This window comes from Coturnix japonica, chromosome 22, assembly GCF_001577835.2.
Source record: "Coturnix japonica isolate 7356 chromosome 22, Coturnix japonica 2.1, whole genome shotgun sequence".
Lineage (NCBI taxonomy): Eukaryota > Metazoa > Chordata > Aves > Galliformes > Phasianidae > Coturnix > Coturnix japonica.
The window spans coordinates 1102265-1116506 of NC_029537.1; the positions used below are offsets into that span (position 1 = coordinate 1102265).

The following is a 14242-nucleotide window of genomic DNA, read 5'->3' on the forward strand; positions in this document are numbered from 1 at the left end:
TATGGGGCACAGCACCCTATGGGGCACAGCACCTTATGGGGCACAGCACCCTATGGGGCACAGCACCTTATGGGGCAGCACGCAGCGCTGCTCGGCCGCCAGGTACTGGAAGGGGAAGACGAAACGCCAATGGAAGCTGCCGTCGCCCCGCAGCGCCCGGTGATGCACGTCGGTCCTTTGCTTCTGCTCCTCCAGCCCGTCCATCCAGCTGTATATAACAGGGGTGGGGGGCACGGCTGTCCCCTCGCCCCCCCCCTTGTCCCCCAGCCTTTGGGACGCAGCGTTGTCCCTGCGCTCACCCGGTAACGTAGATGTCGCTCACCCTCTGTCCCGTTGCGCTGATGTCCCCCGGCTCCACGTCACGGGTGTTCCACACCACGCAGCGCAGCTCGTAGCTGGGGGGGGGGGGATAAAGGCGTCACCCCCCACCCCGGGGGCCGCCCCTATCCCATACGGAGCGCTCACCTCTGTGGTTTGCGGGGGCTGATGTCCACGGGGGGGCCGGGGGGGCCGAGGTTGGAGGGGAAGATGTCCACCCACATCTGCAGCTTGCCCTGTGCGTGGGGTGGATGTGCTGCCCTATCATCCACCCCCAGCATCCCACCTCGTCATGGGGTGCCCATCACATTAGGACCCCCAACCCTGCCACCCCCTGTCCCCATCACCCCAGGCATCGCTTTATGGTGTGTCCCAATTGTCCCCAAACCAGCATCCCTCCCTCTCACCCCCCCGCCTTCCCTCTATACCCGAGGTCCCCACCGCCCCCTGGTGTCCCCATCACCCCACAGTGCCCATCATCCCTCCAGGTGCCCCTATCCTCATCCTCTTTCCCCACCGCCCCCCGCTGTCCCCATCACCCCCTCCCCACCTGCTCCAGCCCGGGCTGGGCGCTGTTATACAGCGTCCTGGTCTCCAGGTGCTCGGGGACGAGCTTCCACGCACGCATCACATGCAGAGCCAGGCGCTCCCGGGGCGCCCCGGGGTGACGATGTGTGGGGGGGCCACTCTCTGCAATGCCAAACCCTCACACCACCATAGGGACCCCATCACCCCCCACCCCCCACATCCCCCCATCACCCCCCGGACCCACCGAAATGGCTCAGCCTGAAGGTGGAGCCCCCAAAGGTGACGGCCGTGCCCTCTGCATTGAATTCAGGTGCCTGCAGCCCCCGGGTGTGAGCCAGGTGCTCCAGTGCCCGGCTGGGGCTCAGCTGGTCCCTCCAGCGCCCGGGTCCAGCCCTGTGGGCACAGTGTGGGGTTGGGCTCTGTGGGTGATGCTCAGCCCTTTGTGCCCACCCGATCCCCTCATCTTCCCCTTTGTGTCATGCTCAGCTCCCCGTGCCCATCTCTATGTGCTTCTAATCCAAACCTGCCCCACCTCCTTGCTCCCAGTTCCCTCTTCCCATCCCCTTGGACCCGACCAGTCCCCATCCCTGCTCCTGTCCCATCCCATCTCCTTGTCCCCATCCCCCTGCTCACTCTGTCCCCATTTCCTATTCCCAGCCCCATCACCATCCCATACACCTCATCCCCATTCCCCTGTGCCCTCCACAGCTCCTTTTCCCCATCCTCCTTATCCCTATGGCCCTCCTCAACTCCATGTCCCCATGTCCCCGTGCCCTCCCCATCTTACCCCCATATCCCTGTCCCCATATCCCCTATGCCCCCCATCTCCTGGTCCCCACGCCTCTGTGCCCTCCCCACATCTGTGTCCCCATACCCCTGTGCCCTCCCCACCTCCCTTGTCCTCATCCCTCCATACCCATCCCCTCCCCACATCCCCACCCCTAATCCCGGAGCCCCCTCCCCATCCCGGGGGTCACCCACGTGCGGTACAGACGGGGCAGCCCACAATGGGCCCGGAATCGGGACAGCAGCCGGTTCTCCAGGTCGATGGTGGTGCTGCCGATCTCCTGGTCGGGTGGCAGCCTGTCATGGTCCAGCAGTGAGACCCGCAGGTCTTTCTCCAGTGGGACGGTGCCCATCATCTCAAACATCCTGGTAATGGGGTTTGGGGTCAGCCCCAAGGATGACCAGAGTGGAATGTGCTGGCAGAGGGACTGGGGGGGGATGGGGAGCTGGTGTTATGGGGAGTGGGATCCTGGTGGTGTGGGGACTTGGTGTTATGGGATATAATGCTATGGGGAATGGGGAGCTGGTGGTGTGGGGACTTGGTGATATAAGGGATGGGGTCTTGGTGGCATGGGGATTTGGTGTTATAGGATCTACTGTCATGGGGAATGGGGAGCTGGTGGCATGGGGACCTTCTGTCACAAGGAATGGGGACCTGGTGCCATGATGATGTGGTGTTATAGGGGCACTGTACGGGGCATCTGGTGGCACAGGGACCTGCTGGCATGAGGGATGGGGACGTGGTGGTGCAGGGACCCTCCATTGGGGTCACACTAAGAGAGACCTGCTGGTAAATTAGGGGTATGGGGAATGGGGACCCCCAGCAGCCCCCCTGGGCAGCTCTGCTCTGCGCCAGCCAGGAATGGCAGTGCCACCAACCCACCCCTGGTGGCCCTACCTGCCAAAAACTGGTTCCACGGTGTTGGGCACATACTGGTCACGCTGGCCCAGCGTCTTTGCTCCCAGTGAGACACGAACGTAGGGGTCACACTGACAGCAGGGAGGGGATGATCAGGGTGACAGATGGTGACACGTGGGGTGGGGGGACACAGGGGTGGGGGGACACAGGGGCGGCCTTACCATCCCATTGCGGTCCCGAGGGGACAGGTCGAAGGCACGGACGATGTAGACACGCACCAGGCACTGCTGGGGGTGGCTGGGGGGCAGCTCCTGGAAGTGGCGGGGTGGGGGGGGCACCCCGGGGTCCTCGGGGAAGGGGTAGAGACAGAACAGCCCCTGGGAGTGGGGTCAGCCCGGCCGTGCGCACTAAGTGCCCCCCTGTGTTGGGTCTGGGGTCCCTGGGGGTACGGGGAGCTCACCTTGAACTCACCCACGGGGTCGTCCCCCTGTTGCCCCCCCGGCTGGTAGAGGGGGAAGGTCTGGCAGAAATCCTGCAGCCCCTGGAATTCTGGCACAGCCTCCAGCTCACAGCTGTACACCTGGGGGCACCGACCCCAGCATTGTCCCCATCCCTGCTTTGGTGCTTCTCCTCTTCCAGTCCCCTTCTTCATCACTATTCCCCATCACTGTCCTCACCCCCACCTCATCTTCATTCCTGTCCTTGTCCTCATCTCATCTTAACCCCCATCCCCATCCCTGTCCCCATCCTTTATTCACCACAGTCCTTATCTCTGTCCCTGTCCTCATCTCAACCCCTTCTCCATCACTTTCCTTCCCAATTCTCATCCCCCTCCTGTTTCTCCCCCCTGACCGTGTCCCCATCCCATCTTTATCCCCGTATCCTTATCACCAACCATCCCTGCCTCCATCCCCACCTTCATCCTTCCCACCCCATGTCACTCTGTCCCCCTCACCTTCAGGCTGTCCCTGCGTGTTCCCCGGTGGCTCTTTGCCGTGTCCCCCATGGCCATGTAGAATTTGCTCCACCAGTCGCCCTCCTCCTCATCCTCCTCTTCCCTCTCCATGTCCTGGTGGGCAGCAGGGTGAGGTAGGACGACCCTGGTGTCCCCTGATGGCCCCCAATTCCTGTGCCCACCTTGTCTGCTGTCCCCTTCTCAGCAGTCACCCTGGGCAGCATCTATTGGGAGCAGAGGGGACGTTTGGGGACAGGAGGTGGGGGGATCCTGCGGCACATCCAGGGCTGATGGGGTTGGAGACAGGTGTAGGGGGACACAGGGGGGGCTCACCTGAGCAATCCTACCCCAGGCAGCAGCTGTGGGAGGGGGGGGCACACAAAGTGAGTGTCCTACAGAGGGACAGGGATGGGGACAGGGATGGGACAGGGATGGGACAGGGATGGGACAGGGATGGGGCAGGGAGGAGGTAGGAGGTTATAGGGGACAGAATAGGGATGGATGGGGATGGGGGCACAGGTAGGAATAGGAATGAGGTGATGGTAGGTGTAGAGGTGGAGCAGGGATATAAGAGGGATGGGGAAGGGTCAGGGATGGGGAGGAGGGTCCTAGGGAGAGAGGGCATGGATGGGCAGAGATGGGGCAGTGGCCGGGGGGGGATGGAGCAGGGTTGTACCAGGGTTGGAACCGGGCACAGGGACACGAGGTGTGTGCAGCTGCTCCCCTGCATTGGGCTCACGGCGGAACCTCGCCAGGTCCTGCACACACGCCTGGCCCACGTGGGGCCGGTACCCAAAGCTCAGCGTGTCCAACACCCGCAGCCGGATCGGGGGCATGTACTCCTCCTCCATTGGCAGGTGCTGGGACAAAGCCATGCTGTCACCCTGGGCTGTCAGCACCCACGGGTGGGCTCTGCTCCCCATCCCTGTGAGCTCACCAGTGTCAGCAGGAAGGCGTTGATGGGGAAATTGGGGTTGGTGGTGAGGTTGGTGATGGGGGGGATGCGCAGGACCTGCCCCCCGCACTGCACCTCCAGGCTGGGGGCACGCACAGGCAGCACGGAGCGGCCACGGAGCCCACGCAGCCCCCACGCCAGCACCTGCAGGGCCCACATCCATTCACCAACGTCCCTCACCCATCTCCATCCTTTATTGCATCCCTGTCCCTCCCATCCCCGCTTCCATCTTCTTCATTGCTGTCTTTGTTGCCTCCCAGTCTCCATCCCTGCCCCTGTCTCCTTCCCATCTTCATCCCATTCTCCCCAACCCATCTCCATTTCTGTCCCTGTCCTCATTGCTGTCCTGTCTTTGTCCATGTCCCTGTCCCCACCTTGTCCCATCCCATCCCACCCAATCCTGTTCCCTTCCATCCCATTTAGTCCCATCCCATCTCCCTGTCCATGTCCCCATCTTCTCCTCATCCCACTCCCCATCCCTATCCCAAAGCTTATCCCCACCCCCCTTCTCCTTGCCACCCACATCCCCAGCATCACCTCCAGTGCCATCAGCCTCAGGACGGGCCGGATGCCCGGGGGGATGCTGAAGGTGCCCTGTCTCCATGGTGGGGTGCTGAGCCGTGCTACCGCCCCGTCCTATTGGGGTGATGGGGACATGGATGGTCAGCACAAGCTCTGGGAGCCCCCCCCCACCCCCTACCACCCTCCTCTCACCTCAGTCTCATGCAGCAGCTCAAAGGCAGCCAGCAGTTCCCCGGCTGGACCCCCTGGTCCCTCCAGTGGGTACCTCTGCAGCCGGGGGGGCTTCCAGTGCCCCACATCCAACCACACATTTGGGGTGCACACACTTCTCCCAAGGAAGCTCCCAGCACCCTACAAGGCAATGGCAGGGCATGGGTGCCCCCACCCATAGGTGCCCACTTATAGGTGTTCTCCCCGCATGGTTACCCCTGATGTACCTCTCCATCCTGGTCAAACACCTCCACCACCACAGCTGGGGGCTCCTCCTGCACCCCACGTGGGTCCCCATGGAGCGGCACCCGATGGAAGAGCAGAGCCTGATCCCAGACTGGGTCCAGAGTGCCGGGCAGCACACGGGTGCTCTGGCTGAGGTGCACGAAGGAGACGTGGGCAACGGGGTCTGTGGGAGCAACATCCACTGTCAGCACCCAAGGGTGCTGCTGGTGGGGTCGGGGTGCTGGTGGGTCAGGGTGCTGGTGGGGGTCCCACCTGCTTTGGTCTTGGTGCCGTGGGGCTTCAGCTCCAGCGCTTGGAAGAGGTAACAGCGCAATTGGAAGGAGCTGGGTCCTGCAGGAGGAGGGAGGGATGTCAGGGGGTCCTGAGTTAGTGTTAGTGACCCCTGGGCCCCCAAAACCCTCCCCCCAGCACCCCGTGGCTCACGCTGGAAGGTGCAGAGGATGACAGGCTTTGGGTGCTGAAGGTGTCCTCGGCCTTTGGGCACTGCTGCCGTCTGCTTGCTCTCTGGTGTTGCCTCCACATCCTACAAGTTGGGATGTGGGGTAGGGTAGTCAGCCCGGCCCCCTGCTCCACTGTCCTTGTGTCCCTCCATCCCACACCTCTGCATCCCTCTCTTTGTTCCTTCCATCTCTGCATTCATCTGTCCTTCCCTCCATCTCTGCATCCCTTTGTCCCTCCATCCCTGCATCCATCCCTCTGTCCCTCCATCCCTCTGTCCATCCCCATCCATACCGCTGTGCCATCCAGGAGGAAGATGGCAGCCACAGACGAGGGTGTTTCTGGCACCATGCGCCGATGCCAGCAGCGCCGCCGGCACGCATCACCCACTCGGCGCTGCGGATGGAAGCGGCTGCCCCACAGGGATGCGTATTCCCACAATTTATCCGGAGCTTCAGGGCTGTGCTGTGGGGATGGGTGGCACAGAGGGGACAGTGGCAAAGTGTGGGGAGAGAAGGGTGCTCAGAGCAGGGGGCTGGTGGCCAAACAGCTGTCCCTGCCACCCCATCCTTGCCATTCCAGCCCTTTCCATCCACCCCATCCTGTCACCCCCTCCCTTGCCACCCCACTCTGGTCACCCTGCCACCCCATCCTTGTCATCCCCAACCTCACCACTCTATTTTTGCTGCCCCCCTCCTACCACCCTCATATCCACCACCCTCATAAGTACCACCCCATCCCCACCACCCCATCCCCTGCCACCCTCTTCCTTGCCACCCCATCCCCATATATGCCACCCCATTCCTACCGCCCCCATATGTGCCACCCCATTCCCACCACCACATCAGTGTCCTTCTCCTGTCCCTGGGCACAGCTGTCCCTACGCCGGGTGCGCAGCCATCGCCGTCGCCGCTGTGTGTGGTACGTCTCCTCTTTGGGGTGCCACGCAGGTGAGGGGTCGCCAGCAGCCGCACTCACCCCATACTCCCATCCTGCATCACCCACGTTGTCATTGTCACCTTTGTCACCCTCCCACCCAGCACACCCACATGGGGACATCACTCACCAGCCTCATCCACAGCCCCCGTCACTTCCACCCTCCAGTCATCAGTGACGTGCCAGCCTTGGGGACAAACCACCTCCTCCTTGGGGGGCACCGCTGTGCCGGTCTGCAGCGGGCAGAGCTGAGCTCTGGGGTTTCTGTGCCACCCCAATGTACCCCCACATCACCCCTTCTCACCACATCAGTGCTGGGCACGGTGGCAGGTCCCCATTCCCCGCCATGCTGCCGGCTCTGGTTCTCATAGACCTCCTCCAGCACCTCATCCACACCAGCATCATGGTCCGGCAGCAGCCTGAGGACACGAGCAGCTGCCACCCCTTTGCTGTCCCCATGCACAGGGAGGGGTGTCCCTTGGGGTCTCACCGCTGTGGTGGCTCCACATCCCAGGTCCCATCCCAGCACCAGCCCTGGGGGGTTCGGATGCGCTCGCGGGGCAGCCCTGCTCTGTCGACCACATCGGAGAAGCTGGGATGACCCGGGAGAGCCCGTCTGCTCCATTTGCCCAGGACCTTCATCTGGTTCTCATACTGTAGGAATGGGATGCCACTGTGTCACCATGTCACCTCATCACCATGTTACCATGTCATAGCATCACAGCGTCACCTTGTCACCATGTTGTCCCTTGCCCAGCACTCACTGTCTCAGCATAGACATGCAGGGGGGCCTCCAGGTAACGTGGCAGCTCTTGGCTCTCAGATACACGTCCCAGCCACAGCCGGACACGGAGCTGAGCATGGAGGTGTCCTGGGGTCTGGGGACACCAGGGGACATGAGTGGGGCACAAAGGGAATGTGGGGGGTAGGGACACAGGGGGGATGGGGGGAGGTATGGAGGGAGATGAAGGGGATGTGAGATATGGAGGGGACACAGAGGGGACATGAGAAGATGTGGAGGGGACAGGAGGGATGTTGAGGGAAGGTGGAGGGGACATAGAGGGGACATGGCGGGATGGAGAGTGTTTGTGGAAGGGATGTGGAGGGGCATGGAGCACTTATAGAGGGGGAAAGGACATGGAGAGGATGTGGAGGTGACATGGAGTTGACATGGAGGTGACAGAGGGGATGTGGAACAGATATGGAGAGGACTGGGAGAGGATGTGAAGATATAGGGAGGGCACATGGAGGTGACATGGTTTGAATGTTGAATGGATACGTAGGGGGAGAGGATGCAGAGGGGACATGAAGGGACTGCGGGGAGGGTATGGAGGTGACCCAGATGGGACATGGAGGGGACATAGAAGGGATGGGGAGGTGACATAGGTGGGACACATGGGAAAGCGGAAGGGATATGGACAAGACTTGGAGAGGACACGGAGGGGGCATGGACTGGATAAAGGGGGGATGTGGAAGAGACACTGAGTCATGGGGGGGTCGAGGGGCTTCTCACTGCCCTACCCCCAGCATCAGGGTGTGTGTCCGCCCGCAGAGCCGCCCGCAGGCCGCGGGGCCATGGGGTGAGCAGGCCATGCAGTGCGCAGGGATGCGGGCACAGGCCAGACGGCGGGTACCGCTCCGCAGCCATAGAAACACATCGGGAACACCGGCCTGTGGCTGGGGTAGAAAGGGATAAAATGAAAGGGGGCACATCCAGGAGCCATAAAACCCCTCTAAAATGGGGCTTCCCCACACCTCGGCCTGCAGGGCGGCCACGCGGCTTAGCCAGGCCTCGGCCTCGGGGAGCAGCGCGGCCCAGGCCCGGCGCAGAGGCCTGGTGATGGCGGCCGATGCGAGGTGCTGCAGGAGATGCAGGCGGGCAGCATGCAACTCCATATCCAGCTGTGTCTTGGGGTGCTGGGCCTGCAGCACGGGCAGGGCAGCCCTAATGAGAGAACACGGGGGTGCTCACCCACCTGGCCTGCCCCTAATCCCACCCCAAATACCCATTTTTATCCCCCCAAACGGCAGTTTTTCCCTCAAATGCCCCACAAATGCACTATTCCCTCCCACTCCAAATTTCCCGTTTTCTCCTATTTGTGCCCAATTTTCACCCGAAATTCCACATTACCCCCCAGAAATGCCCAATTTCCCCCTAAAAAGTCCAATTTCACCCCCAAAATACCCCATGTTTGTCCCCACTTGACCCATTTTCTCCCTCCAATGCCTCCTTTATGCCCCCCCAAATGCCCCATTGCATTTATGCGCCCCAAAATATCCCCCATTTGCCCCCAGTTGACCCATTTTCTCCCTCCAATGCCTCCTTTATGCCCCCCAAAATGCCCCATTGCATCCTCCAAGGTGCTGGGCTCCCTTTCCCACCCCACCTCCAGCAATGGGGGTCAATGATACAAGAGCATCCCCAGCCTTCCCCCTCCATGCTGACCTGCAGTCCCGTGCCAGCTCACGCAGCAGCTTCCTCCCAATGTCCCCATGTGCATCCGGCTTGGCGTTCCGCAGCATTGCCACATTTCTCTCCTGTGAACATCCCCATTGACCACCCCCCACCCAGCACTCATCCTCACCCCCATGGCCGTGTGTCCCCCATCCATACAGCCCTACATCCTCACATCTGTAGGTCACCATATTCCCTTATCTATATGTCCTCAAATCCCACATCCACACGGGCATCTTTATGGCCCATCTTTAAGGTCTTTTTCAACTCAAAACCTTCCATGCATCCCCATGTCCCTGCAATCCCATATCCACACATCCCCATCCCTTCTGCCCCACGTCCCCACATCCATTTGCCCCATGTCCCCATATCCATGTGTCCCCACACCCCTATGCCCCATGTCACCATGTTCCCATATCCCCACATCCATTAGTCCTCATATCCCCGTGTCCCCACACCCACATGTCCCCATCCCTTGTGCCCCATGTCCCCTTATCCAGGCCTCCCCCCACCCCTGCCTTCTCACCAGCCTCTCTCCCACATTATGCAGCAGGTTCTGCCCGTCCCACCGCTGCCCAGCATCCTCCCACATGGAGCTGACAGCCACCACCGGCTTGTTGTTGTGCCAAGGCATGTAGTAGTATCGGTTCCCTGCAGGCACAATGGGATGAGCACCCCATGGTGTCCCCTCTGGGACAGGGGGCGTCCCCCTGCTTTGCTCACCATCAAAGAGGGGGTGGCCTTGTGGTGTGGCGCAGGCAGTGGGGTGTCCCGTGGTGTCCCCGGTGTCCCCGTGGTTGCCAATGCTGAGCTCAAAGCGCAGCGGTTCAGATGTGGGGGACAGCATGGTGGCCGAGTAGAACACAGCGCAGAGCCCCAGGCGGTGGCGGGGGGGCAGAAGGCGCTGCAAGAGGAGAAAATCCCCCCCAAAAAACCCAAATAACACCCCCTACCATGGGATAAAAGTGACCACACATCACCGTGTCCCCACCTGCGCACGAGTGATGTCCTCTGGGGCAATGGTGTCCTGCTGGCGCCCATCGTTGTCCCCTGGTTGGGTGCTGAGCTCCAGCAGCACCCGGCCCCTGTATGCCACTGTGGTGTCCTATAACATAGAGGGGAGGGTGCTGGGGGGGCTGTGTCCCCCCTGGATGCAGGTGGTGCTCCATGCTGTCTCCTATTGCACTCACAGTGGGCTTGGAGGCAGCATCTCTCTTGGGACCATAGAAGGGGAGGAAGCTGGGTCCGAAGCAGGGTAAGAAACCTGGGACCCCTCCTAGAGCAAACCATGGGGTTCAGGAAGGGGGGGCTGAGAACTGAGGACCCCCCCAAGGTGGGAACATTCTCACCTTCGAGCTCAGCACCAGCAGAGGAGATGTGGGAGAGGTGGAGTGTGGCGGTGCCCAGCACTTTGGACCTGAGGGCGAGGGGTGATGGGTGGGGGCAACACCGGGGGACCCCCAAATTGAGGGATGCCCCAGTTACCCGCTAAGGATGGCCAGCTCGATAGCATCACAGAGCGGGGGCAGCTGGGGGGCAAAATTGGGGTGGGGGAGGAAATAGAGGATTAAATCAGGGATTTAAATAGGGGGTTTATTGGAGGGGGGACACAGGGGGCACCTCACCCGCAGAGGGAAGAAGAACACTTCGTTCCACGTGGGCTTGGCACTGGGGGGCATCACTCGAGTGCAGAGCTGCGTGGGGGGCACTGTCACCCCCTGCCATGTGTCAGCAGCACCCACTGTGCCCCCATCACCCACTGTGCCCCCAGCATCACCCACCGTCCTGCCCGCAAAGCTGGCACGCACAGCTGCTGCCACGAAGCTCCTCTTGCTGCCAGCAGGGAACGAACGTGATGGCTCCTCTGTGCCAGGGGGAGTTTGGGTTAAGTTAGGGTTAGGTTAGGTTTGGGTTAGGGTTAGGGTTAGGGTTAGGTTAGGTTTGGGTTAGGGTTAGAGTTAGGGTTAGGTTAGGTTTGGGTTAGGGTTGGAGTTAGGGTTAGGTTAGGTTTTGGCTAGGGTTAGGGTTGTGTAAGGGCTGGGTCAGGGTTAGGCTAGGATTAGAGTTACGTTAGGGTTATCTTGGGGTTGGGTTAGGTCTAGGCTTTGAGTTAGGGTTTGCACTAGGGTTAGGGCTATGTTAGGGTTATATTGGGGTTGGGTTAGGTCTAGGCTTCGAGTTAGGGTTTGCACTAGGGTTAGGGCTATGTTAGGGTTATATTGGGGTTGGGTTAGGTCTAGGCTTCGAGTTAGGGTTTGCACTAGGGTTAGGGCAAGTTTTAGGGTTAGGGGACCCTGAGTATCTTCCATCTAACACCCAGCACTCACCCTGGGGCAGCTCCTCGGCATGGTAGATATGGAGCTGGAGCGTGGCCATGCACGGGGCAAGCAATGCAGGCTGCAAGAGGTTGGCTTCCACCTCCTGGCTCCCTGCTATATCCTCCTGCTCCTTTAACAGAGGTATATATACACCCATACATATAAATACCATTTTTATGTGATTAATTGATGGACATGATGATGCTCAAAGGTGCTCACCAGCACGGTCTCCCCGGCACGCAGCACGGCCGCACTGATGCGGAGGTACCCACAGCATCCAGCATCGGGGTGCCGGGGGTGCTGCAGGCTCAGCCACTTCCCACTCAACCTGCGCCCTGCTCCCATTGGGGACACCCACGTCACCTCAGTGCAGCTCATTGACCCCAATAGCACCCAGCACCCTGCAGGGCTCCTTACCGGGTGCGTTGTAGATGGTGCCGACGTCCAGCTGTTGGGAGTGGATAGTGGAGGAAAAGGGCCAAGGTGTGTTTTTGCACCTTGTTTCCCCACTCTCATCCTCACCTTGAAGGCACCAATGATGGCGTCAGCACGGATGGCCCTGGAGTTGAGCACCTGTGGGGTTGGGGACAGTGTCAGTGGTCACCACGCTGTCACCATCCCCACGGTGCCATCAGCCCTGACCTGGATATGGATGGGCACCGCTGCCAGCTGTGCGGGCGTCAGGTGGAAATGCTGAGAAAACACCTAAAAACAGGCAAAGCAATGAGTGCAGTGGGAATGGATGAGGGAACAGCAGAATGTCCTTGTCCCCAGGGCCACCCTGTCCATGTCCCCATGGCCACCTCATTGTAGTAGGGGTTGTTCCCAGCACGGATCCTGCTCCTGAAGCGCTGCTCGCCGATGAGGACCACCACCACCGGTTTGATGGCACTGCCCTGCAGCTGGTGGCCCTCGAGGACCCTGACCCTCACCTGTGGGATACAGGAATGCAGTGACAAGGGACATCGCACTGAGTGTCACCTCACCCTTGGGTGCCCTACCTGGAAATCCTCCTTCTTCCCTGCTGCAGGTTTGGGGTGGCGGCGCGGTGCCATTCCAATGGCTGCCCCCACTGCTGGGGTGGGACGAGGGGGTGACAGCCATGGTGCCACTCCTGACCGCTGGGATGTGGCATTCCCTGCTGCCACCTGCCCAGGGGGGACGTAGGAGCAGCGCAAAGAGATGGTGGCCCCCGTGGGATGTCCCTGGGAGTCCTGCAATGGGAGCTGGCCAAGATCAAGTGGCAACCCAGGGTCCTCTGCCAGGCAGTGCAGAGACACCATGGTGGCACCCAGGAGCCTGCAAGGATGGGGATAGTGAGCTCAGGCATCATAGGGATGGCACCCTGCAGCACTCACCCATGGGTGACACTCACCTACGTGGGTCTGGCTGACCCCAGAGCTGCAGGCGCAGGGCCAGGCTGTCAGTGGGGCGCAGGGGACGCGCAGCCAAAGGCCACACCAGTGTCTGTGGGGTGGGTGACAGAGGTCGGTGGGGTGGCCATGTGCCCCCATGGTGCTGTCGGCCACCTCCGGGTCACCTCACCTCATTCCATGTGGGACTGCGTTCTGCTGGCACCACTCGGGTGCTCCTGGGGACACCTGGAGGGACAGGGGGCAGCACATAGGGTTGGTGAGGGTGGCAATGTCCCCATGTGCCATTCCCATATGCAACCACTAATATCCCATCCCATGACCCATCCCATCCCATGACCCATCCCATGACCCATCCCATAAGGTCACTCAGTGCCACCCCATCCCATGACAATGACATGAAGGTGACTGATGCCACCCTACAGTGCAAGGACAGCCACCTCAGCATCCCCTTGTCCCCCTTGTCCCCATCAGTACCTCTGAATCGAGCATAAACGTGCACACCGGGTCCTGCGCCGGTGGCTGCCGGGAGGTGAGCGCTGCCCACCAGCAGCCGCAGCATGGCCGTGTCCCCGTGTCACCATGGCGTTGTCACCACGGTGCTGCCACGTTCCTGAATGCATTGAGGGGGGGGCACATGCCCACATGTCACCCAGGAGCTGTGTCACCGTGTGGCTGTGTCCAGCTGTCCCCATAATGTGTCCCTATGTCTGTGTGATGTATCACCAACCCCCCGTATCTGTGTGTCCCCATATCCACGTGCCACTCGTCACTGCACCCTATAAGTGTGCCCACATCCCCCTGTCCCTCCTTATGTCCCTGTGCCCCATGGCCATGTGGGCATCTTTATGACCCATCTTTAAGGTCCATTTTCAATCCTATCCATTCCATAAGTCCCCATGTCCACATCACTATGTCCCCACGTGCCCATATCCCACATGCCCATGTCCTCATATCCCTATGTCCCCATGTCCCACACCCTTCTGTCTCACGTCAATACACCCCCACGTCCCCACACCCATTTGTCCCCACGTCCCTGTGGGCATCTTTATGACCCATCTTTAAGGTCTGTTTTCAATCCTATCCATTCCGTGTGTCCCCATGTCCACATCACTATGTCCCCACGTGCCCATATCCCACATCCCCATGTCCCACACCCTTCTGTCTCATGTCAATACACCCCCATGTCCCCATGTCCCCACATCCATTTGTCCCCACGTGTCCCCCATCCACGCATCTCCTCGCCCACACCATAATCCACTTCCACCTCTTGTCTCCTCCCATCCCACTCCGCTCCGCTCTAATCCACTCTCCACATCTTCCCTCCGCCTCTCCTTTCTGCG

At 60.8% G+C, this 14242-nt stretch overlaps 1 protein-coding gene across 2 annotated transcripts in view; it reads right to left on the reverse strand.

The window, feature by feature from the left end:
• The window catches only part of FER1L5 (fer-1 like family member 5), a 16451-nt gene extending 2379 nt beyond the window's left edge, over positions 1–14072 (reverse strand). Inside the window, exons 1-46 of one of the 2 annotated variants that reach the window (XM_015882914.2) lie at positions 13377–14071; positions 13072–13127; positions 12902–12993; positions 12528–12825; positions 12330–12458; positions 12169–12231; positions 12049–12099; positions 11944–11974; positions 11746–11861; positions 11536–11656; positions 10990–11072; positions 10834–10902; positions 10694–10737; positions 10558–10625; positions 10399–10484; positions 10200–10313; positions 9932–10112; positions 9735–9859; positions 9200–9291; positions 8509–8698; positions 8275–8430; positions 7518–7631; positions 7244–7407; positions 7058–7172; positions 6884–6986; positions 6655–6809; positions 6112–6282; positions 5803–5902; positions 5632–5709; positions 5361–5542; positions 5116–5274; positions 4939–5037; positions 4384–4545; positions 4123–4306; positions 3780–3805; positions 3629–3670; positions 3447–3560; positions 2952–3071; positions 2713–2868; positions 2531–2622; positions 1828–1998; positions 1091–1239; positions 869–1008; positions 466–554; positions 300–395; positions 67–208 (exon numbers count right to left, since the gene is read on the reverse strand). In XM_015882914.2, the coding sequence (XP_015738400.1) occupies positions 67–208; positions 300–395; positions 466–554; positions 869–1008; positions 1091–1239; positions 1828–1998; positions 2531–2622; positions 2713–2868; positions 2952–3071; positions 3447–3560; positions 3629–3670; positions 3780–3805; positions 4123–4306; positions 4384–4545; positions 4939–5037; positions 5116–5274; positions 5361–5542; positions 5632–5709; positions 5803–5902; positions 6112–6282; positions 6655–6809; positions 6884–6986; positions 7058–7172; positions 7244–7407; positions 7518–7631; positions 8275–8430; positions 8509–8698; positions 9200–9291; positions 9735–9859; positions 9932–10112; positions 10200–10313; positions 10399–10484; positions 10558–10625; positions 10694–10737; positions 10834–10902; positions 10990–11072; positions 11536–11656; positions 11746–11861; positions 11944–11974; positions 12049–12099; positions 12169–12231; positions 12330–12458; positions 12528–12825; positions 12902–12993; positions 13072–13127; positions 13377–13461 (5373 nt within the window). In that variant the 5' untranslated portion in view covers positions 13462–14071. Of the gene's footprint in view, positions 1–66; positions 209–299; positions 396–465; positions 555–868; positions 1009–1090; positions 1240–1827; positions 1999–2530; positions 2623–2712; positions 2869–2951; positions 3072–3446; positions 3561–3628; positions 3671–3779; positions 3806–4122; positions 4307–4383; positions 4546–4938; positions 5038–5115; positions 5275–5360; positions 5543–5631; positions 5710–5802; positions 5903–6111; positions 6283–6654; positions 6810–6883; positions 6987–7057; positions 7173–7243; positions 7408–7517; positions 7632–8274; positions 8431–8508; positions 8699–9199; positions 9292–9734; positions 9860–9931; positions 10113–10199; positions 10314–10398; positions 10485–10557; positions 10626–10693; positions 10738–10833; positions 10903–10989; positions 11073–11535; positions 11657–11745; positions 11862–11943; positions 11975–12048; positions 12100–12168; positions 12232–12329; positions 12459–12527; positions 12826–12901; positions 12994–13071; positions 13128–13376 lie in introns of both variants that reach the window. The other variant, XM_015882915.2, reaches the window with a different exon arrangement.
• Positions 14073–14242: the final 170 nt, after the last annotated feature.